Here is a 23,944-nt window from a genome sequence, read left to right on the forward strand (position 1 = left end):
AGACGTGGGCTCTGAGCGAGGTGGCCAAAAATGACAGCCGTAAGTGGCGGCATTCTCTCGGAAATCGCAGCACAGTGGGCCAAAAGCGATCAAAATCAGACTTTTAGTAATATAAGATTTGAACGAATAGATTTTCATCTTTTAAACTAAATGCTAACTGGAGCTTGGAAATGATGCCAACTGAATTTATGTTTAATAAGGAAATTCAGATGCTGGAAAAATAGTAAGATTAAACGAGAACTTACCAGTTTGAAGTTTGATCTTGATTTTATGAGGAGTAACAAGAGCGATTACGTGAAGAAGGGCCATCCGTCTGCGTGCGCGTCAATCTTCAAAGCAGCGGTGTTCAATCACAGATAAAAAAAAGACCTGAGAATAGTAAGATAACCATATAACCATATAACAATTACAGCACGGAAACAGGCCATCTCGGCCCTACAAGTCTGTGCCGAACAAATTTTTTCCCCCTTAGTCCCACCTGCCTGCACTCATACCATAACCCTCCATTCCCTTCTCATCCATATGCCTATCCAATTTATTATTAAATGATACCAATGAACCTGCCTCCACCACTTCCACTGGAAGCTCATTCCACACCGCTACCACTCTCTGCGTAAAGAAGTTCCCCCTCATATTACCCCCTAAACTTCTGTCCCTTAATTCTGAAGTCATGTCCTCTTGTTTGAATCTTCCCTATTCTCAAAGGGAAAAGCTTGTCCCACATCAACTCTGTCTATCCCTCTCATCATTTTAAAGACCTCTATCAGGTCCCCCCTTAACCTTCGTTGCTCCAGCAAATAAAGACCTAACTTATTCAACCTATCCCTGTAACTTAGTTGTTGAAAACCCAGGCAACATTCTAGTAAATCCCCTCTGTACTCTCTCTATTTTGTTGCCATCCTTCCTATAATTGGGCGACCAAAATTGTACACCATACTCCAGATGTGGTCTCACCAATGCCTTGTACAATTTTAACATTACATCCCAGCTTCTATACTCCATGCGCTGATTTATAAAGGCTAGCATACCGAAGGCTTTCTTTACCACTCTATCTATATGAGATTCCACCTTCAAGGAACTATGCAGGGTTTTACCCAGATCCCTCTGTTCAACTGTATTCTTCAATTCCCTACCATTTACCATGTACGTCCTATTTTGATTTGTCCTGCCAAGGTGTAGCACCTCACATTTATCAGCATTAAACTCCATCTGCCATCTTTCAGCCCATTTTTCCAAATGGTCTAAATCATTGTGAAGATTGTGAAGAAACTTCCATATGACCCTGATAGTTTGTGGGTGGGAGCGGTTGGCACGTAATCGCTCATCGTAACTCCTCATAAAATCAAGATCAAACTTCAAACTGGTAAGTTCTCGTTTAATCTTACTATTTTACTTTGGTGTCACGTGATTTCAAAGCTCTGTGATTTTACGCCGGTTACGAATCCAGGCGTCACAAAGTGAATGGATTGACCATGGATGCATGTAATCATTAAAGCATTCAGACATTACGTAGTTAAGTAAAGACACTGATGCTTTAAATGAAAGAAAAGTTTAAAAAAATAGTTACCCCTCCCAACCTTGGGGGGGGGGGGAAACTAAAGGACAGAACTTAAAATGGTACATGCAAACACCCTCAGTCCGGTTATGGGTTTGTTATAAAACCGGTGGACCGTTATTTCATTCGTCCATCCTGCATCCACTAGGATGTCGTCAAGGGGCACGTCCATAGCTCTTGCTGCCGACGTAGATGCAGCCCTGGTGGAGTGAGATTTAACCATATAAATGTTCACTCCTGGTATCGCCATTACCTTCTTTGACCATCTGGAGATGGTTTGAGTTGACACCTTCTGGTGTGTTTTTTTATGGCTGATGAGGACCGATTGTTCTGAGCCTCTGAGGTTCTCCATAACTCTCAGATAGTGGTGTTAGTATGTTACCACACACATAACCGTTGGTCCTCTGGATATGCCAAGAACTGGATCTCCATCCCTGGCATTCCTGGCCTGCTCTGTTTTATCAGGTTCCTGATTACGAATGTTATGTTGTTCATATGGGTGGTCATGTAGTCCAACCGTTGCTTTAGAAGTGTCTGGACTCTTTGTCAGCATACCACCTTCCGGATTAGTTATAGGCGGTACCCACTGTCAAAGTAGGGTTAGTACCACGCTCACATCCCATGTGTCCGTGTACCTTGGCCTTGGAGGTATTAAATTGTAAATTCCCTTCATGAATTTTGTTGTAAAGGTGTGCGTTCCTATCGACCCGTGCCCTGCTTCCAGCATCAGATAGGAGGAGAATGCGCCACTGGCACTGTAGATTGCACTATAACTTTGTTTATAGTTATAGCACAGAGTTGATAGGAACTCCAAGACATCCGTTATCCGAACTGTGTTGTATCTGTTCGGACAGTCCTATGCCTTGAAATGGCCTCCTCAGAATCTGCAGACCAACAAGTTAATACGTTCATGTAGTGGATGATTACTCCCTGTAACTGGGTTCACTAGGAGGTCCCTGCTCTTGGGTACAGCCATAACTGGCTGGACTCTAGTTCCCAAAACTTTTTTTGGGGACCAGGCTTGAGTAGGCCAATCTGGCACTACCAATATGCCTGTGGCTTAGTCTTGCTTGATTTTGGTCAAGCATCGGTTTGTAAGACAAATTGGCGGAAAGCATACATAAACATTCCTCCCCAATTGAGGGAAAAAGCATCCATTCCCTTTGCTCCTGGATCCAACTCGCAGGACACATATCTGGGTAACTGATGGTTTAGTCTAGATGCAAACAGATCAATATCTGGTATGCTAAATCGTGTCGTTATTTTGTTAAATACTGTCTGATTCAACATCCAGTCTGTGTTGTTATTAAACATTCGTGATCCAGCATCTGTCACCTGCGTTATATCTACGTTGTAGATAGACCGCTGTTACCCAAATATTCCTCTCGATACACCAGTGCCAAATGAGGATCGATAATCTGTCGTAAGATACAGATTTTACACCACCCTTGTTAATGGATATATGCCACCGCAGTGGTGTTATCAATTTGAATTTGAACAAGCACCGGTTGCATATTGCTACAGAAAACCTTGAGTCCATATTGTGCTCCCAACAATTCTGGGTAATTGATTCCATGTGTTGGGGAATTACAGACTCCTGCTCATTCCATCTGCCCCTCAGCTCTAGAATGTGTTGGTGGCTCCCCATCCTTAGCCGCTTGCATAGGTCTGAAGCACCCTCCGATGGTTTTCGAGCAAAATTTCCCTTGAGCTGTCTCACGTTCATTATCCACCATAGTTATTTAACAATGGCCTCTGCTGGCAATCCATAGTTTGCCAATTTGGCCTGCATGGAATCTGAGTGTTCATTCCTTTGCTCGCTGTAAATTCTGGCAATACAAAGGCCCATGACGTACTGCTGGGAATGCAGCTACTATTTGCCAAATACACTCGCAGTTTGCCTGATAGATGGCTAGTATTTGATTATCAGGTCATAGCAGGCTTAATTAAATATTGTTGTTTGCCCCTAGGCAAAGTCACCAACATATTTACTGTTTTTGATAGTAAATTCTAGGTAATCAATTACCCTTGTAGGTGTCAATTTTGATTTAACTGGATGGATGAGGTAACCAAGTCTTTCAAACAGGGTTTTGCTTTGCTTTGTCTGTTGCTTGTGCCAATTCTTGGTGACGCCAATATGAAAATGTCCTCCAAATATGCCATTACTATGTGTTTCTGAGACCTTTGTAGACCCAGAATTGGTTTCCGTAGTTTAGTCAATAGTTTAGTTTCCGTAGTTTAGTCAACCCATTTGGCAAAGCCATGCTATCTAGTTAAACTTCAAATATCTCCTGTTCTTAGTGAATAGACACCGAACAGTATGCATCTTTGAGGTCGATGCATGCCATGTGACCACTTTATAGGAAGCTCCTATAAAACAGTTGTTAGACCATAACAAAAAATTGCTGTTCTGAAAGTCTGTACTGCACATATGAGTTAAACCTGGATGAAGTGACATCCTCCATCTGTCACCTGTCCTGAAAGGCAATCCTGCCCAAAATACTGGGCCTGCCTTGAAGACAACTACGGTCCGAGTTCCAAGTCTGGTTGGAACCTATGTATGTTGTGCAGTAAAAATAATCACATGTTATTATCTGTTTTTTAAAACCAGATCTGAAATTCATGTTATTGTCATTTTGAACAAAAACACAAGAGTAAAATCACCAACATGTAACTGGTCCACAATCCCTTGTTTCAGTAAACCCAGACCCACCTACCTCCATGGCTACCAGCGGTCTTGTGCTAAGCCCAAAGGCCCCTGATGTGGGCTCCTTTTCTCTCCTTGATTGGGAGTAGGACTGGTAGGGAGTGTGGATTCCATGTTTCTCCTGACCTCTGCTTGGGTCTTGGTCTGAAAACCTCATCATACTGAGCCTGCCTTGTAGGACAATTCTGGCCATAATTCTGAGTCTGCCTTGAAAGACGACTCTGATTATATTTCCGTTCCCAGCTTTCAAGCTACCACCGGCTTCAGTGAACCGCTTACCACCTATGGACGTGTGGGGTGTGTTGTCGCCTACTGATGAAGTTTTGCTTGTCGCTGGTACCTTGATTGGTTCAACAGCTTTTGCTTCCTTCTTCTGGTCTTACCTGAAGAGAGGATTCGGCGGCTGGTTTCTCCAAAGTCACCCTGATAGCGCTGTCCCCTTGCCGGCACTTGTAGCGTGCGGATATTCTGCCAACTGCTGCTTTTGAGGCTATATGCATGTGCTTCAGTATGTTCATACTTTAAATTCGAGATCAGTTACCTACTGATCACTCACACTCCCCTCCACTGAGAGTGAGATTTGTAGGCAGCCCTGAAAACAGGTGCTGCCACAGGCCCCTGAGGATACCTGCGCTGACATGGCCCCTCCAGCGGACCTAAATGAGATTCTTGCTTTGGGTCAGACTGAAACTGACCGTGAATGCTCCTCTCCTCAGAGCAGGAGACATTTACTAGATCTCTATCCAGGGAAGCACCCAGTGGAACCTGGATGATTGCAGAAGTACTTCTTTTCTTTTGTGCTTATTATTCATTTTATGTAAAGCACTTTGGTGTCAATGCGAGTTAACTTAAACAGTGCTATATCAGTAAAAGTTACTTACTTCCTTTCTTCTGCTTGTCCCTGGGAAGGTTTCCCCTCCCCCTGCTTTTGTACTCTGATTCAGAGTGGTTTCTTCCATATGTGCTTCCCCCTCCAATGGGGAAGAGATTGAGCTGCTCCATGTGCGAGGCTCCCGGTACTGCCTGCTGTAGGCCCCGGGCTGACGCAGCTCCCTCCTTTGGAGCAGGTCATTGTTGGAGCAACTTCTCCAAAAAGTTGCTCTATGTGGGAGAGTCGTCCTCAGACGCTCTCTGTTGAGGGAGGGTTCCCTTTTCCCCCCCGGACTCATCTGAGTCAATGGGTTTGTTTGACTTGCGGGTGGATTTACGTCCCCCCGGGACCACCAACGGAGCTCCTCCTCCTGCAACAAGTCTCCTGCCGGTTCAGCTGCCGGCGCTAAATGTCGGGAAACAAGACCGTCGCCTGCTACTGGAAATGCTGTGGGCTTCGGCAGCCGACTTCCCCGTGGACCATCTCCTCGACTACAAAAAGCTTCAAGCCCAAAAGAACGCAGGTAAGTACTTCAACTTTCCTTACCTGCCCATCCCGACGGGCTGGGAGGACACAGTCCCTCTGCCAGTCCGTCGCTTACGTTGCGTTCAGACGTAAATGCGCGCACGCAGACGGAAGGCCCTTCTTCACGTAGTCACTCACGTGACTCCGAAGTAAAATCAAAGGTAGATGAAAATTCTGGAGAATCTCAGCGGGTGTGGCAGCATCTATGGAGCGAAGGAAAAGGTGACGTTTCGGGTCGAGACCATTCTTCAGCCTGATGTGGGGGTGGGAAGAAGAAAGGAAGAGGCGGAGACAGTAGGCTGTGGCAGAGCTGGGAAGGGGCGAGAAAGCAAGGACTGCCTGAAATTGGAGAAGTCAATGTTCATACAGTTGTGGTGTAAACTACCCAAGCGAAATATGAGGTGCTGCTCCTCCAATTTACGGTGCGACTCACTCTGGTCATGGAGGAGGTCCAGGACAGAAAGGTCGGATTCAGAATGGGAGGGGGAGTTTAAGTGCTGAGCCAGCGGGAGATCAGGTTGGTTATTGCGAACTGAGGGAAGGTGTTGGACTAAGCGATCGCCAAGCCTACGCTTGGTCTCACCGATGTAGAGCAGCTGACACCTAGAGCAGCGGGTGCAATAGATGAGGTTGGAGGTGCAGGTGAGCCTCTGCTGCACCTGGAACGACGGCTTAGGTCCTTGGATGGAGTCAAGGGGGGAGGTAAAGCGACAACTGTAGCATTTCCTGCGGTTGTAAGGGAAAGTACCAGGGGAGGGGGTGGTTTGGGTGGGAAGGGACGAATTGACCAGGGAGTTATGGAGGGAGCGGTCTCTGTGGAAAGCAGAAAGGGGAGGAGATGGGAAGATGTAGCCAGTGGTGGGATCCCGTTGGAGGTGGCGAAGGTGTCGGAGGAATATCTGTTGTATGTGACGGCTGGTTGGATGGAAGGTGAGGACAAGGGGGACTGCCCTTGTTATGAGTGAGGGGATGGGGAGTGAGAGCAGAGTTGTGGGATATAGAGGAGACCCTGGTGAGAGCCTCTTATAGTTGCTTAGTTGTTTAAATTGTAGAATCTTATACTACATAGAATTATCAATTCGGTAAAGAATTCATGTTTTAATTATAGATCCAAACAATAAAAAAGAAAATGATAAAATTGCACAATGATTTGGATGTCACAGAACAAACGTACAATGATGACTTCCAACGGTGGTCACAGAAAAACACTTTGCTGCAAGATTCTTTAGATGCAACAATTGCTGAGTTTCAGGATGCTGTTTGCAAAATGCAAGAGTACAAAACTATTGGAATAAACCTCAAAGAAGATTTGGAAAAACAACTGCATCTTCAACATGAAACCACAAGATTAGTAAGTAATTGGAATGTTAACCTTTGCTTAAATCTTTCTCTATTGACATATTTCAAATATAACAGATTCAATGTCATAGAAACATAGAAACATAGAAAATAGGTGCAGGAGTAGGCTACTCGGCCCTTCGAGCCTGCACCACCATTCAATACGATCATGGCTGATCATCCAACTCAGTATCCCATCCTTGCCTTCTCTCCATACCCCCCGATCCCTTCAGCCACAAGGGCCACATCTAACTCCCTCTTAAATATAGCCAATGAACTGGCCTCAACTACCTTCTGTGGCAGAGAATTCCACAGATTCACCAGTCTCTGTGTAAAAAATGATTTTCTCATCTCGGTCCTAAAACCATATAACCATATAACAATTACAGCATGGAAACAGGCCATCACGGCCCTACAAGTCCGTGCCGAACAACTTTTTTCCCTTAGTCCCACCTGCCTGCACTCCTACCATAACCCTCCATTCCCTTCTCATCCATATGCCTATCCAATTTATTTTTAAATGATACCAACGAACCTGCCTCCACCACTTCCACTGGAAGCTCATTCCACACCGCTACCACTCTCTGAGTAAAGAAGTTCCCCCTCATGTTACCCCTAAACTTCTGTCCCTTAATTCTGAAGTCATGTCCTCTTGTTTGAATCTTCCCTATTCTCAAAGGAAAAAGCTGATCCACATCAACTCTGTCCATCCCTCTCATCATTTTAAAGACCTCTATCAAGTCCCCCCTTAACCTTCTGCGCTCCAGAGAATAAAGACCTAACTTATTCAACCTTTCTCTGTAACTTGTTGAAGTTCGTTGTTGTTCGTTGTTGAAACCCAGGCAACATTCTAGTAAATCTCCTCTGTACTCTCTCTATTTTCTTGACATCCTTCCTATAATTGGGCGACCAAAATTGTACACCATACTCCAGATTTGGTCTCACCAATGCATTGTACAATTTTAACATTACATCCCAGCTTCTATACTCAATGCTCTGATTTATAAAGGCTAGCATACCAAAAGCTTTCTTTACCACCCTATCCATATGAGATTCCACCTTCAAGGAACTATGCACGGTTATTCCCAGATCCCTCTGTTCAACTGTATTCTTCAATTCCCTACCATTCACCATGTACGTCCTATTTTGATTTGTCCTGCCAAGGTGTAGCACCTCACATTTATCAGCATTAAACTCCATCTGCCATCTTTCAGCCCATTCTTCCAAATGGCCTAAATCACTCTGTAGACTTTGGAAATCCTCTTCAAAGACTTCCTCTAAAAGACTTCCCTCTTATCCTTAAACTGTGACCCCTAGTTCTGGACTTCCCCAACATCGGGAATAATCTTCCTGCATCTAGCCTGTCCAACCCCTTAAGAATTTTGTAAGTTTCTATAAGATCCCTCCTCAATCTTCTAAATTCTAGTGTGTACAAGCCGAGTCTATCCAGTCTTTCTTCATATGAAAGTCCTGCTATCACAGGAATCAGTCTGGTGAACCTTCTCCGTACTCCCTCTATGGCAAGAATGTCTTTACTCAGATTTGGAGACCAAAACTGTACGCAATACTCCAGGTGTGGTCTCAGCAAGACCCTGTACAACTGCAGAAGAGCCTCCCTGCTCTTATACTCAAATCCTTTTGCTATGAATGCTAACATACCATTTGCTTTCTTCACTGCCTGCTGCACCTGCATTCCTACTTTCAATGACAGGTGTACCATGACACCCATGTCTCGTTACATCTCCCCTTTTCCTAATCGGCCACCATTCAGATAATAGTCTACTTTCCTGTTTTTGCCACCAAAGTGGATAACCTCACATTTATCCACATTATACTGCATCTGCCATGCATTTGTCCACTCACCCAACCTATCCAAGTCACCTTGCACCTCCTAGCATCCTCCTCACAGCTAACAGTGACCCCCAGCATTGTGTCATCCGCAAACTTGGAGATGTTGCATTCAATTCCCTCATCCAGATCATTAATATATATTGTAAATAGCTGGGGTCTCAGCACTGAGCCTTGCGGTACCCCACTAGTCACTGCCTGCCATTCTGAAAAGGACCCGCTTACTCCTACTCGTTGCTTCCTGTCTGCCAGCCAGTTCTCTATCCACATCAATACTGAACCCCAATACCGTGTGCTTTAAGCTTGTATACTAATCTCTTATGTGGGACCATGTCGAAAGCCTTCTGAAAGTCCAGATATAACACATCCACTGGTTCTCCCTTATCCACTCTACTAGGAGAGATGGCTCAGCCATGATTGAACGGCAGAGTACACTTCATGGGCCGAATGGCCTAATTCTACTACTATCACATGATGTTATGAGTTGGCAAATTTTAACAATTAGCATCATTTGTAAAATGAAAATCCATTTTTTGAAGGCACGTAGAATATCCAGTGAAGCTGGTTCTTGACACTTTTTTATATTTACGTTTTTTTGTCTTTGAAGCAGATACTATTGAATCAATATATTAGGTATGTTTAAATTAATTTTCTTCAAAGCAGCATCTAATATTGTCATAATTATTAGACAAATAGCGGGTACATATTTAAAGTTTCAATTGCTAAAGTCAACAACAGATCTGTAATTTCTGTCTTTTGATTTTGGAATGAATCTGCAGGAGCTGATTGAATAGGACTGGAAAACATGCACTGGGATTGTGATGCCGATCAACCTGTGCTCACTCCATGCTGCATACACAATTTGTGCTTCCCATCTCATTGTCATGATTAGAACAGCCAAGAAGCACTAGACTATGCTGTTATTTGTCTTTGCATTTATCCACTGGATCTAATTTTATTAATTGTATCATCTTTTGAACTTAATTAAATGCAGAATTACAGGGAATCCGAAATGCCCACTTTCAATGGTGGAGGTTACTCTTGGAATTTTTAATGCATGGTGGAAGCTGTGGCAGAACATAGATAAGAAAGGGCAATCTAATTTTCAAATGCTGATCAACATAATAGCCTGAAGGAGAAAGGTTTTCAGCGCACTAGTGCTGAGGAAACAACAATGGAACAGTTGTGAGAGGAAGTTGCTGACAAGGTGAAGGCCTGGAGTGAAGCTCCGAAGATGTGAATGGAAAGTTACACATGATAAATGTCTCTGCAATGCATTAGCAAATCCTATCTCACTCAAACGCACTGAAGCTTCACAACCTCTCCATTTTGTATACCATCACCACTCAACAATTTTACCCATGTTTGGCACAGACATGGTGGACCAATGGGCTGTGTTGTTTTAGATTTAGATTTTTTTTTGATTTAATGATACAGCATGGAAACAGGCTCTTTGGCCCACCGACCAAGTTCATGCTGACCAGCGAAACACACGTACACTAGTCTGAACCTACACACAAGAGGCCAATTAACCTCCAAAGCTGCACATCTCTGGGCTGTGGGGAGAATCCAGAGAAAACCATGTGATCACAGGGAGAGCATACAAGCTCCATAAGACTGCACCCACAGTCAGGATTGTACCCAGGCCTCTGCCACTGTAAGACAGCAAATCTACCGCTGCGCCACTGTGTCGCCCTGTTCTATGTTGTATCTGCAAAAGTCCTCTACCAATCTGACCTCTTCAAGAACGCTAAACAGCTCCATCACTAGCCAAAGGAAATCACAACTGCCGTAAATAATATAAACTATTTTCTTTACAGGTTGAAAAGCATGAAGACACCATCCAAAAACAGAAATATGAGCAGATGCATTTAAAAGAGCAAATTGACTATCTGCAGAATAAAGTTACAGAAAGTCACAATCAGGCAATTGTTTCTGAATCTACAGCAGATCTATACAAACAGAAATATCAAGCTAGCACTGATAGAATACATGACCTAGAGAATCATGTGAGAAATCTTGAAGAAAAATCAAATCGTCAGGTATATTATTATGTTTAACTACTCTGTTTGTTGCTAAATTACATTAATTATATGAATGTCTTCATCTACTAATCCAGCAGTTGCATATTCAATCCCTACTAATACTTCCAACGTGTTGCCAGCAGAACATATCTCTTCTTCCTCCTCTTGCAGCATTCTGAAGGATGTAAGATAGAATCCTTTATCACTAGAACACATGTTTCCAGAACCATCCAACTGCTGAAGATGTAATACTTGTCATCAGGATGTAATATTTGTCCTCTTACCACCTCCTTTCACCTTCATTTAGAACCGTAAACATACTCTTTCACCATCCTCTATTGGCAGGGGGTGGGGTCTCATACAGGACAGAGGCAGGTGAGAGGTTAGAAGTTGGTGAGGGAAAGGTTAGTGGACAGAATAGGCAGGTGAAAGTCAGAGAGAGAGGAAGGAGAGTTGGTTTAAACTGCACGTAATTTAATGCAGGAGGCCTGACGGGTAAGGCAGGTGAGCTTAGGTCATAGATAGATACGAGCGACTGGGTCGTTGTAGCCATGACTGAAACCTGGTTAAGGGAGGGGCAGGATTGGCACCTCAATGTTGAGGGGCACAGGAACTTCAGGAGAGACGGGGGTGTGGAAACAAGAGGAGAGGGGGTTGCATTGTTGGTTAAGGAAGATGTCACGGCTGTGTTCAGAGGTGACATTACGGACGGTTCGTCTAGTGAGGCTATATGGGTGGAGCTGAGGAACAAGAAAGGGATGATCACCTTGTTGGGGGTGTACTACAGACCTGCGAATAGTCAACAGGAATTAGAAGAACAAATGTGCCAGGAGATTGCAGACAGGTGCAGGTCAAATAATGTTGTTGTAGTTGGGGATTTTAACTTTCCCAATATAGACTGGGAAAATCATAGTATGAAGGGTTTAAATTAGGTGCAATTGCTCAAAAGTGTTCAGGAGAGTTTTCTCATTGGAGGCTCCCACATGTGAGAGGGCAACACTGGATCTAATATTTAGAAATTGGGAAGGGCAAGTTAATGATGTGTGTATGCAGGAGCCTTTTGGGACCAGTGACCACAGTTCGATTAGGTTTAAGATAGTTATGGATCGAGATGGAGAGGGTGCATGGATTAAAATGCTCAACTGGGATAAGGTCAAATTTGAGAGTATGAGAGAAGGTCTCGTTCAAGTTGACTGGAGCAGGTTATTTGAGTGTAAAGGAACATCAGCCAAGTGGGATGTTTTTAAAAGTGTGCTGACAAAAGCTCGGGATATGTACGTCCCCGTTAGAGTGAAGAGCAAAGCAGGCAAACGTAAGGAAACTTGGCTGACGAGGCAAATTGAGACATTGGTCAAAAACAAAAAGGATGCATGGGACAGGTATAGGCAGCTTGGATCAAGTGCATCCCTGGCGGAGTTTCAGGAACTAAGGAGTAAACTGAAAAAGGAGATCAGATGGGCAAAAAGGGGCCAGGAGATAGCTCTGGTGGGTAGCATTAAGGACAATCCCAAAAGATTTAATAAATACATAAGGAAGAAAAGGGTAACTGGAGAGAGAGAAGGACCTCTCAGGAATCAAAGAGGTCACCTTAATGTGGAGCCACAGAAGATAGGCAAGGTCCCCAATGAGTATTTCTCCTTTGTATTTACCAAGGAGAAAGACAGTAGGATGGAGGAACTTGGGGCAGCCAATGGAAGTGTCTTGAGAGCAGTCAGTGTTACTGTCGAAGAAATACTGAAGGTACTATCATGTATGAAGGTACTATCATGTATGAAGGTAGACAAATATCCAGGGCCTGATCAGATATATCCGAGGACATTGCAGGAAACTAGAGAGGAAATTGCGGGAGTCCTGGTTGAAATTTACGAGTCGTCCTTAGATACAGGAGAGGTGCCGGAAAACTGAAGGGTGGCAAATGTGCCTCGTTTCAAGAAGGGCTGCAGGAAAAATGCTGGGAACTATAGGCCAGTGAGCTTCAGCTGTAATTGGAAAGTTACTAGAGAGTATTCTGAGGGATAGGTTATACAGACATTTGGATGGGCAAGGGCTGATTAGGGATAGTCAGCATGTTTTTGTACATGGGAGGTCATGTCTCACAAATCTGATTGATTTTTTTGAAGACATGACCAAAAAGGTCGATAAGGGCAGAGCTGTAGATGTTGTGTACATGGATTTCAGTGAGGCATTCGACAAGGTAGGCTGCTCTGGAAGGTTAGATCCCATGGGATCCAAGGAGAGATAGCTGAATGGAGAGCAAATTGACTCCATGGAAGGAAGCAGAGGGTGAGAATGGAAGGTAGACAAAGTTGCTGGAAAAACTCAGCGGGTGAGGCAGCATCTATGGAGCAAAGGAAATAGGCAACGTTTCAGGTCGAAACCCTTCGTCAGACCATCTTCAGTGAGGATGGAAGGTTGCTTCTTGGACTGGAGGACTGTGACTAGTGATGTGCCTCAGGGTTTGATGCTGGGCCCATTACTGTTTGTCATCTACATCAATGATTTGGATGAGAACATACAGGGAAAGATTAGCAAGTTTGCTGATGATACAAAAGTGAGTGGTTTTGCATATAGCGAAGATGGTTGTGAAAGATTGTAGCGGGATCTGGATCGATTGGCCTGGTGGGCTGAGGAATGGTTGATGGAATTTAATACAGAGAAATGTGAGGTGTTGCACTTTGGGACGTCTAACAAGGGCAGGACCTACGCTGTAAATGGTAGGCCTCTGGGGAGTGTTGTAGAGTAGAGGGATCTAGGAGTGCAGGTGCATGGTTCTTTAAATGCCGAGTCGCAGGTAGATAAGGTGGTCAAAAAGGCTTTTAGCACTTCATCAGTCAGAGTATTGAGTATAGAAGTTGGGAGGTCATGTTGCAGTTGTATAAGATGTTGGTGAGACCGCATTTGGAATATTGTGTTCAGTTCTGGGCACCATGTTAGAGGAAAGATATTGTCAAGCTTGAAATGGTTCAGAAAAGATTTACGAGGATGTTGCCAGGACTAGAGGGTGTGAGTTATAGGGAGAGGTTGAGTAGGCTGGATCTCTATTCCTTGGATCACAGGAGGATGAGGGGATATCTTATATTGGTGTACAAAATCATGAGAGGAATTGATCAGGTAGATGCACAGTGTCTCTTGCCCAGAGTAGGGAAATCGAGGACCAGAAGGCATAGGTTCAAGGTGAAGGGGAAAAGATTTAATAGGAATCCAAGGGGTAACTTTTTCCACACAAAGGGCGGTGGGTGAATGGAACAAGCTGGCAGAAGAGGTAGTTGAGGCTGCGACTATCCCATCAGGTCAGAAACAGTTAGACAGGTACATGGATAGGATAGGTTTGGAGGCATATGAACCAAGCACAGGCAGGTGGGACTAGTATAGCTGGGACATGTTGGCTGGTGTGGGCAAGTTGGGCTGAAGGGCCTGTTTCCACACTGTATCACTATGACTCTACTATTTTCATTGTTCTTTAAACCTCCTCTATAATGGGGAAAACACCAGATGATTGAGAAGACGTTTATTCTGTTCTCAATCGTGTTTGAGTTAAATACACCACTTTAATTCTCCATACAATGCCTACTCTGACCTCTCTGTTCAGCCTTCTGCCCTGCTTCAGTGAATCTCAGTTTATGCTTAGGGTCTTTTTTCAACATTATAGCTATTATGGAAAAGACATGCAAAATGTGGCTGAATTTAGTGGGATTTATTCTTAAGACCATGTTACTGATCACAGCCCAGAAGCATGACAAAAGTTAGTTATACATCACAAATATTTGCCTAAATTATGTGTGTGCCTTTTATTTTGAACATAATGTTTAAAAACTGTTTATTTTGTTCCGATCAATGATTTTGATTTGGCATTCTGGGCAGTATGAATTATTTAAAATCAAATTAAATACATGTTGGAGTAGACTGATTTTGTAATGCTTGTTTTTTTCTGATAATCTAATTTTTAACTTTATCAAGACAATTTCAATTTAAGAAGAATTACATTATAAAACAGGTTGCACTGTTTTATAATCCTTGTGTCCAACAATTATCAAATGTGCTAGAGTGGAAGTCTGAGCAGATAATTAATTTTGACAGTGAACACATTTTCTTTGTAATTGCTGTATGTTTGAAGTGGAAATTCTATCCATATTATTTGGACATAGCGAGGAACTTGAATGGCAGGAAACTTAAGGGCCTTGTCCCACTTATGCGACCGTTACAGGCGACCGTCGGCAACCGTCATAGGTCGCCGAAATGTTCAACATGTTGAAAATTCAGTGGTGACCAGAAAGACGCTACGACTCTTTGGAGACCTCTCATGACCATAGGAGACCTCTCATGACCACACTGGCTGTATGGTCGTGAGAGGTCTCCAAAGAGTCGTAGCGTCTTTCTGGTCGCTGCTGAATTTTCAACATGTTGAAAGTTTTGGCGATCTACGACGGTTGCCAGCAGTCCCCTGTAAAGGTCACGTAAGTGGGACAGGCCCTTTAGGCTGCACTACTGGAGGTGGGTTCTACCAATTAATATTCTGTAAAGTGCAGGTATCAATGACGGGTCTGATGAAAGAGTAAAGCATCCAACAGATCATACAGTATGTCGCACAGTGGCATTCCAGATGAGACTGCAGGTCCAGCTTCCTGCAGCAGATTGAAATTAGAATTAGAGTAACATTGGACGTTATACCATGGATTCATTTATTTGAGATTTTGGCACTGGTTGTTGTAAATTCCCACTGGATAATGTAGGTGACTGAAGCCGCCTGGTTTGATAGAGCAAGCAATCATATTATTGCAAAAACTTGGCAAAATTTTAAAGCAGGCATTAAGTTGTAAGATTTTTCTCAAAGACAATCAAAGGATATATATCTTATGCTAACAGAAGTATAAAAATGCATGTTAGAAAGGCCCCTTCTTTGATCATCAGGCTGATTAGTAGAGTTGTCTAGGTCTTGCAGAAACCTGTATTAAGCAGCGTTGAGCAGATTATTGTTAAGATCAGTCGGATGACATCTTTCATCATGTTGCTGGTGCCTGAGAATAAATGTTGGAGACATAATAAACAAATTTACATTTATACTGAACAGGACAAAAAAATGGCAGTTTTCGTAACATACGGCAGCATAGATGCCAGCTTTGCCAGATGTTGGGAACTTTATGAAGCTTGAATTTTTTATGGAGTTTTCTCCTTTTATAGGATTTTTATTTGTCCACCATCACGTGTACCTGAATGTGACAGAACTGACCACAGAATATAGGAACTAGAAGTAGAAGATGACCAGTCAGTCTCTCATGCCTACAGTGCCTTTCAATGAGATTATGGCTGATTTATTTTTCTTCAGTATCACCTTCCTTCAGTTCCCCCATAGTTAGTTTAGCTTAGTGTTGTCATGTGTCCCGAGGTACAGTGAAAAGCTTAATTGCGTGATTTCTTGCTCTGTCTATTGCATTCTGCTTTTGGTGTTTAATACCGATTTAACTTCTCAAGGATAGCACATACTTCCTAGGGGAACCATGTGATGCTGCCTGCATGATCCTCCACTGAACCATATCTGAACTCTAATCTAAAGTGGGAGAGTAAAGGATAAGTCATGAATACAAATTTCATTTTTTTTTTGTATCTTATGGTGCAGAGCACCACAATTATGTCCAGTTGACAGTTTCTGGATATGTTGTATATCCACACCATGTAGAAGCATTGTAGTTTTTTATTATTCATTTTTTAAGGTACGAGTATCAATGGCAAGGCCAGCATTTATTGGCAATAGCTAACTGTCTTTAAGCCATCTTGACATTCTGTTAGGTAATGAGTTCCAGGATTTAGATCCAGGCAGGATAAAGAAACAATGAAATGTTTCCATGTTTGAATAGAGGACAACCAGATGGTGCCTCCATGTACCTAATAGCCTTGGACTTCGTAGTAGCAGGAATTTTATGTTTGGGAGGTTTTGGTGGTGGAGCTGGTTGAGTAATCACAGTGCATTTGTAGGTGTATATGTTGCAGGTATGTGCGCTGGTGGAGAGGAAATTAATGTTCATGGTGCTGGAGTGGATACTCTTCTATGACACTAGGATGTAAAGATGATGCAGTACAGTGGTGCAGCGGTAGAGCTTTTGCCTCACAGCATCAAGCGGCCAGGTTCAATCCTGACTTTGGGTGCTGTCTGTGCAGAGTTTGTACATTCTTCCTGAGACTGTGTGGGTTTTCTTCAGGTGCTCCAGTTTCCTTCCACATTACAAAGACGTGCAGGTTTGTAGGTTAATTGGCTTCTGTAAATTGTCCCTGGTATGTAGGAATTGAAAGTGGAATAACATAGAACTAGTGGACAGGTAATCAGTGGACATGGTCGGCTGAAAGGCCTGTTTCCATGCTGTGTCTCTAAACTAAACTATATTTTTTAATTCATAAGTAAATTATGTTTTTGAATTTGGATTATTTAATCCTGAAAATTGATATTTCCAGGTATTTGAAGCAAATCAAGCTATTTGTAATTTAAAAGCTGATATAGTGACTTTGCAACGTCAATATGAAGAAAAATGCAGCCAAATGGAAACTCGTGAAGAAATGATTGATCAGCTGTCAGAACGATTGAATGGAAGTCAAATGGACCTACAGAGCAACAAGGACCACATTCAGCAGTGCGAAGAATTAATCCAGAGGTTAAATGAGGAGGCCCACAAGATGCAAATGGAGGTGGAGATAGTTCATTTCTAATTATGTTGTAGCCAGAATAAAACCTATTGAAGTAAATTTGTTGAAATATTGAACTAGTAGTTGAGGGTAAGGTGCTCAATGTCTCTAACGGTGTGTAAATGGATTTCATTTATGGGGAGTTTGAGATTAGTGGGACCTGCAGAGAGCCAGCACTGTCTTGATGAGTTGAATGACATCCTCCCATACTGTGACCACTCTGCGATGCTGTGCTTCAGTAATGTACTAAACATTAAATTCATAACATTTCTTTTGCTTTCCTCTTTGTTACAGTTGCATGCTAACCTTCTGGGTTTTTTTTTTGCAGAATATCATACAAAGTTCTCCACCATTTAAATAATGATTTTCAATATTTACGTTCTTCCTACCAAAGTGGATAACCAATTCCATTCCTGCATTATACCCATCTGTCATCTTTTCGGTCACTTACGCAGTCCATCTATATCACTTATCAAACACTTTGTGTTCTCTTTACAACTTATTCCCTTACTATCTTTGGATCATCAGCACACTTGGATTCAATGTGCTTGGTCACTTCATTTAAATAATTTGTTCAAGTTGTAAATAGCTGTGGCTCCAGCACTAATCGCCATGCTGTTTGGTAGCCTGAAAATAACCCAGTTTGTATATTTTCTTTCTGGTATCATATCTGCAGTTGTACCACACCTGGAGTATTGCGTACAGTTTTGGTCTCCTAATCTGAGGAAAGACATTCTTGCCATAGAGGGAGTACAGAGAAGGTTCACCAGACTGATTCCTGGGATGTCAGGACTTTCATATGAAGAAAGACTGGATAGACTGGGTTTGTAATCGCTAGAATTTAGAAGATTGAGGGGGTATCTTATAGAAACTTACAAAATTCTTAAGGGGTTGGACAGGCTAGATGCAGGAAGATTGCTCCCGATGTTGGGGAAGTCTAGAACAAGGGGTCACAGTTTAAGGATAAGGGGGAAATCTTTTAGGACCGAGATGAGGAAAAAAATTCACACAGAGAGTGGTGAATCTCTGGAATTCTCTGCCACAGGAGGTGGTTGAGGCCTGTTCATTGGCTATATTTAAGAGGGAGTTAGATGTGGCCCTTGTGGCTAAAGGGATCAGGGGGTATGGAGAGAAGGCAGGTACAGGATACTGAGTTGGATGATCAGCCATGATCATATTGAATGGCGGTGCAGGCTCGAAGGGCCGAATGGCCTACCCCTGCACCTATTTTCTATATCCTCTCTCCATGCTAATACATTCCCTTCACTGTAGAAGCTCTTACCTTTCTTATGAAGGATTTCAAGAAGATCTCTTATAGCACCTGTTAGGTTGAGGGTTGACTGCAGTTGTTCGTATTTGTGTCCAAAATTGAGTCAGATTTGTTTTGGTCAATTAACATCCCAGCTATGAAGATAATGTGCAATCTATTAGAATCTAGAACTTAGAACAGTACAGCACATTAACTGATCTTTTGGCCCGCAATGTCCATGCCAAATATGATTTCAGGTTCAGTTATTCTCCTCTGTCTGGACGTGATCCATATCCCTCTATTTCCTGCATAATCATGTGCCTATTCAAAGGTCTCTTAAATGCCATTATTATATCTGCCTCCACTATCACCCCTGGCTCACACCGCTCTCTATGTAAGAACGTCTGCCCCACGAAAACTTTGTGCTTTATTTCTTGAGTTATTAATAAAAATGTTCACAAATCCGATCAAACTTTGAATTCAAAACGCCTGGGTTTTTATCCGCTGATGACGTCACAACGGATCTGCCTGCCTGCCGTCTGCTCGCGCTGCTGTGACTGATGTCACCTCCTACCTCTCCCTCCTCCCCATGTTGTTCAAAAGTCGCCCTGTCAACTGAAGACCAAGACCATAGCTGAACACTGCATCGGCCTTTGGTCGACGCTCACTCGCCCGCTCACCGACCAAAGATCATAGCTGAAGATTACGTTGACTCAAATGCCGCTCCTTTGGTCGACACTCGCTCGTGCCGACCACCCACCCGCCAGCGAGCCCACGTCCGCCCGCATCCCTCTCCCTGTCCTGTCCCTGTCAAAATGACGCCGCAAATCGGAAACCCCAGCTCCAAAAGGCAGCAAGCTCCCCTGTCTCTGCCATCTCCCTATCCCTGGAGCCTGCAGCCTGGAGCAATGGAATATTGTGTTCAGAACCAGTCCCCCTCTGTGACGATCCCCCCCCCTCCCCACTCGGGGCTCTGGATTGAATAGAATAGAATAGAATAGAATAGAATAGAATGCTTTTTATTGTCATTCAAACAGATAAGGTTTGAACTAAATTTCATTCCTGCAGTCATGACATTGCAAAAAAATAACCAAGACACACACTTAACACAATTTACACAAACATCCATCACAGTGAATCTCTAACACCTCCTCATGGTGATGGAATGCAAAAGTCTTATATCTTCCCTTTGTTCTTCTCCCGTGGTCTAGCAGTCCAACTGCAGCATCAGGGCGACTGGGGCTCACGCTGTTAAAGCCCCCGGTGGGCAATGGTAAGTCCCGCGGCCATTTAAGCTGCGCTGGGCGATGTTAGGGCCCGCTCCGAGTCATTTAAACCCCGCAATTCCGGCGGGAGAAGTTGCCATTGCGGGAGCTCCGAAAAGCGGTCTCCCACCAGGGAACTGCGAGCTCCCGATGTTCATGTCCACCGGGCCTGCAGCCGGAGCCTCTGAAGCTCTGAAGTCGGGTTGGAGCCGTGGTGGCGAGTCCGCAGGCACCGCAACTGGAGCCCTCAGGTTGGAGGCCACCGCCGGCACCACGATGTTAGGCCCAATGACATCTGAGACCCGACAGGGAAAAAGTCTGGTCCCCATACAGGGAAGAGATTAAACAGTCCCGTCCCCCCCCACCCCCAATATATACGCGCAGTTAAAAAATAATAAAAATGAAAACCAAAAACATACATCTAACTGGACAAAAATTAAAAAAAAAAGATAGACGGACTGCAGTCAAGCTGCTGCCGTTAGGCGCCGCCACACACCAAGCTGCTGAACACACAGTCCTTTGGTTGACAGTAGAAGAGAGGAAGAGCCTAGCGTGAAGATTATTCCATGTTGTGCTTGAAAATTCTCTTAAGAACCTCAAAGACCCACAAATTAATCTGCCCTTATAATGATTTTTTCTCTTTTTGGCTGAAAGTTTTACACAGTAAGATTATCATATTCATGTGTGATACCTTGCTTAGTCATCTGTTAAAATGTCTTCAGGTTCCTACTGGGTCAAAGAAGTCTAGTTGTAATATATTCAATTAGGTCATTGCCCATTTCTGACAGATGCATTAACTATCCAAAATAAGTCAGTTGGTGCACAAATTATTGAAATAAATGTTTTAGGAAAATTGGGACTCTTCTTTAATGTTCACCCTATATAGGAAAGTGACATTTATTATTGAACTCTTGAATGGTAAGGTTACATTAAAAACTCAGCAAATACATCAGTGAATTTCAGTTGGTGCACAAATATTTCAGAAAGTACTATAAACCTCCAAAGTCTTAAGAATTAATACACATAAGTTACTTTTACACCAAGCCAATGCACTGTATCTGCTGGCTCTGAGATCTAAAAAAGCTGAATTGTAGCATTGGCCCACCACTATTTTCATTTCCAGTTCAGTTCAATTTCAATATCATACAATGTTAATCATCCACCAGATATGACGTGGCTTTTCCCACAAAACCAAAAATTAATTAATCAAAAACTCATGGACATAAATTAATATAATTCAAACTTAATTAATTGCTTAGCACATATGACATTTCTTTGTTCCTGTTGGAATATGAATCAACATAATTTGAAGAATATTTGATTGTTCTTCTAATCCACACGTTTAATCTTAACAATCACCAAATATTTGTTTTTAAGATGTTAGTTAATATAACTTTAATTGCATTTTGATGGGAAATTATTCCATAGGGAAGATTTTCAACTTGCAGGCCAGGCATAAATCTGACATTGCAGATCTAACCAGTATTACATCAAACAACTAGCTGCTTATTAATTTTGTACTCAATCTGTTTCTGTGTTGTTTACTTAACAAATACCCAATACCTCATATTATCCTTGCCAGAGATTTTATAGGCTTTGGTCTTGTTTTCATTTCCCAACTATAAACTTTTCAGTTCTGAAATGTTGTCTATTTAAATTAAATTTTGAGATATAACACCAATGCTTTCATCATTTCATAAATTATGTCTGTTGTAATAATGCCCTCTTAAGCATATGATGCTTACTTTTAGGTGGTATATATGTTACTACTTGATACAACAAATTTTGAAAAGGCAAAATCATAAAAATAAAAGATCAAGTTTTTATTGGGAGATGATACTCGCAATTCCTCCAAAAGTGCTACTACGCAGAATTAATTGCAAGTTAGCGAGACAATTTTATTTTAAACTCCAATATTATGCATGCTTAAAGCACAACATGGTGAGGTAACATATATGAAGTAAGAACAATTCAACAGACACAATCTATGCAAACTGCATGGCCTACTCTTAAATCCTGCTTAATCATTTGTTGCCCTTCTTCTAGATTGGCATTTTTAATTTGATAGCAGACACGTATCTTATCCTTGCCAATTACTTTGATGGTTTATCTGCAGTTTCTTAATTAGTTGATTTAATTCACCAATGAACCTTTGTTGAAAAATCTATCGCCTGTTCTCCCTCAAATCTGCTGAACATTTCCAACATTTTAAGTTCTTTTTATGTCAGATTTCCATCCACATCCACAATGTTTTTTTTTTAATCTCCCGGATCAATGTTTTCAATCTCTTCTGAATCATCGTGTATTGTAATAGAATTAAGAAAACAAAATATCTTTAAAAAAAAAACTAAGATGCAGAATCTACTTCATGTTGATTTTCTACTTGCCTAAATTGTTCTTCTCTTTTGCATTGCTTTCCACCATTCAGTTAGTCCAGTCAATATGTCATTCAATCTATGACCAGTCATTAGAAGTCTGCATGTAACTTTAATAGGGTGCTTGTCAAAAATCCACCCTTCCTTGTTCGATTTAGCCACATTCATAGAATCCCACCAGCATGGACCGCAAGAACCTGCAGCGAATAGCGAGGACAGCCGAAAAGATAATCGGAGTCTCTCTCTCTCTTTCTCTCTCTCTCCCCTCCCCCCCCCTCCAACACCCACCCCCCCATCTCAAACATCTACACCACACGCTGCATCCGCAAAGCAACCAGCTTTGCACTGTTGTCTACTGTCCTACAATGCTGTTTTGTACATTTTCTATTTACTTTGTTGCACTTTAGTAAGGAAGGGTTTGCACCATGTGTATAGCATAGTATATCTATATATGTAGCATGTTGTCCAATTGTGTTCTATGTAGCACCGAGGTTCTAGGGAAACGCTATCTCATTGCACTGTGTACTGTGTACATGGTTGTAATGACAATAAACCCTCTTGAATCTTGAATCTATTACATTGTGAGGCATAATTTATTTTATCTATAGCAATGTCAATTGTTCCTTTCCAGCAAGAGGTCTATTCTATAGAATGATTCATATATACCATGATTAACATCAAATACCGATCCTTGCATTTACACAACTTCAAGAAACATTATTCAGAAGCTCTTTTGCATTATCTCAATTTTTGACAATTCAAGATATATATTTCATCTTGTCAACTAACCTTTTATGCATTTCTCAGATAACAACTACAAGAAAGAATTGTGCTAATATCATTTACACAGTAGGTCTGCCTACTCCAACATAACTTGCATTGTCCAACCTTGCCTTTCCTCACCTCATCTGCTGCTGAAACCTTCATCCATGTTATTGTCAACTCTGGATTGGAATACCCCAAGGCTCTCTTGTTTTACTATCCTCGAACTTGAAATCATCCAAAATTGGCTTCAGTTGTCAATTGTACCAAATGACATTCATCCATTCTATCCAGTGCTTGCTAACCTATGTTTATTCCCATTACCTCAATTAAAAAGAAGTTGCTATTGTTTTCAAATGTTCACTGAATGAGGGGACATAGAAGCACATAAAGTCTGATTGCTAGAGGTCATTAGAAGGGAAACCATTGGCCTGTTGAATTGAGCTAAGATTGTGCCTATTGGTTTGGTTGGTGTGATTGTAACATTTGGAGAAGCAATAGGTAATTGGGTAAATTATTCAAACTTGTTATGGGACTTAAGTCCTCCCAGTGACCTCTTCATTTATATTTTTACACTGCTCCTGAGGCCTTCTTTAAATAGGTATCTGCAAGACTTCCTGAATTCCATTGACATGGGGCATTTCTCATTCCTAGGTTTTGCAGCAATGCCTCTGGCATAGCATTAGAAAACCTTTGCGTGCACTCTCCCTTGCCACATCACCTACGTCACAGTTTCCCTGCTCACAATCAATT

General features: G+C 42.4%; 1 protein-coding gene across 7 annotated transcripts in view; it reads left to right on the top strand.

Annotated features, from left to right (window-relative positions):
* The window catches only part of LOC129696527 (putative leucine-rich repeat-containing protein DDB_G0290503), a 402,087-nt gene that overhangs the window by 223,277 nt on the left and 154,866 nt on the right, over window positions 1–23,944 (top strand). For all 7 annotated transcript variants that reach the window (XM_055634522.1, XM_055634523.1, XM_055634521.1 and 4 more), the window contains 3 exons: window positions 6,767–7,009; window positions 10,665–10,886; window positions 17,313–17,543. In XM_055634522.1, the coding sequence (XP_055490497.1) occupies window positions 6,767–7,009; window positions 10,665–10,886; window positions 17,313–17,543 (696 nt within the window). The remainder of the gene's footprint in view (window positions 1–6,766; window positions 7,010–10,664; window positions 10,887–17,312; window positions 17,544–23,944) is intronic.

This window comes from Leucoraja erinacea, chromosome 4 (assembly GCF_028641065.1).
Source record: "Leucoraja erinacea ecotype New England chromosome 4, Leri_hhj_1, whole genome shotgun sequence".
NCBI classification, from domain to species: domain Eukaryota; kingdom Metazoa; phylum Chordata; class Chondrichthyes; order Rajiformes; family Rajidae; genus Leucoraja; species Leucoraja erinaceus.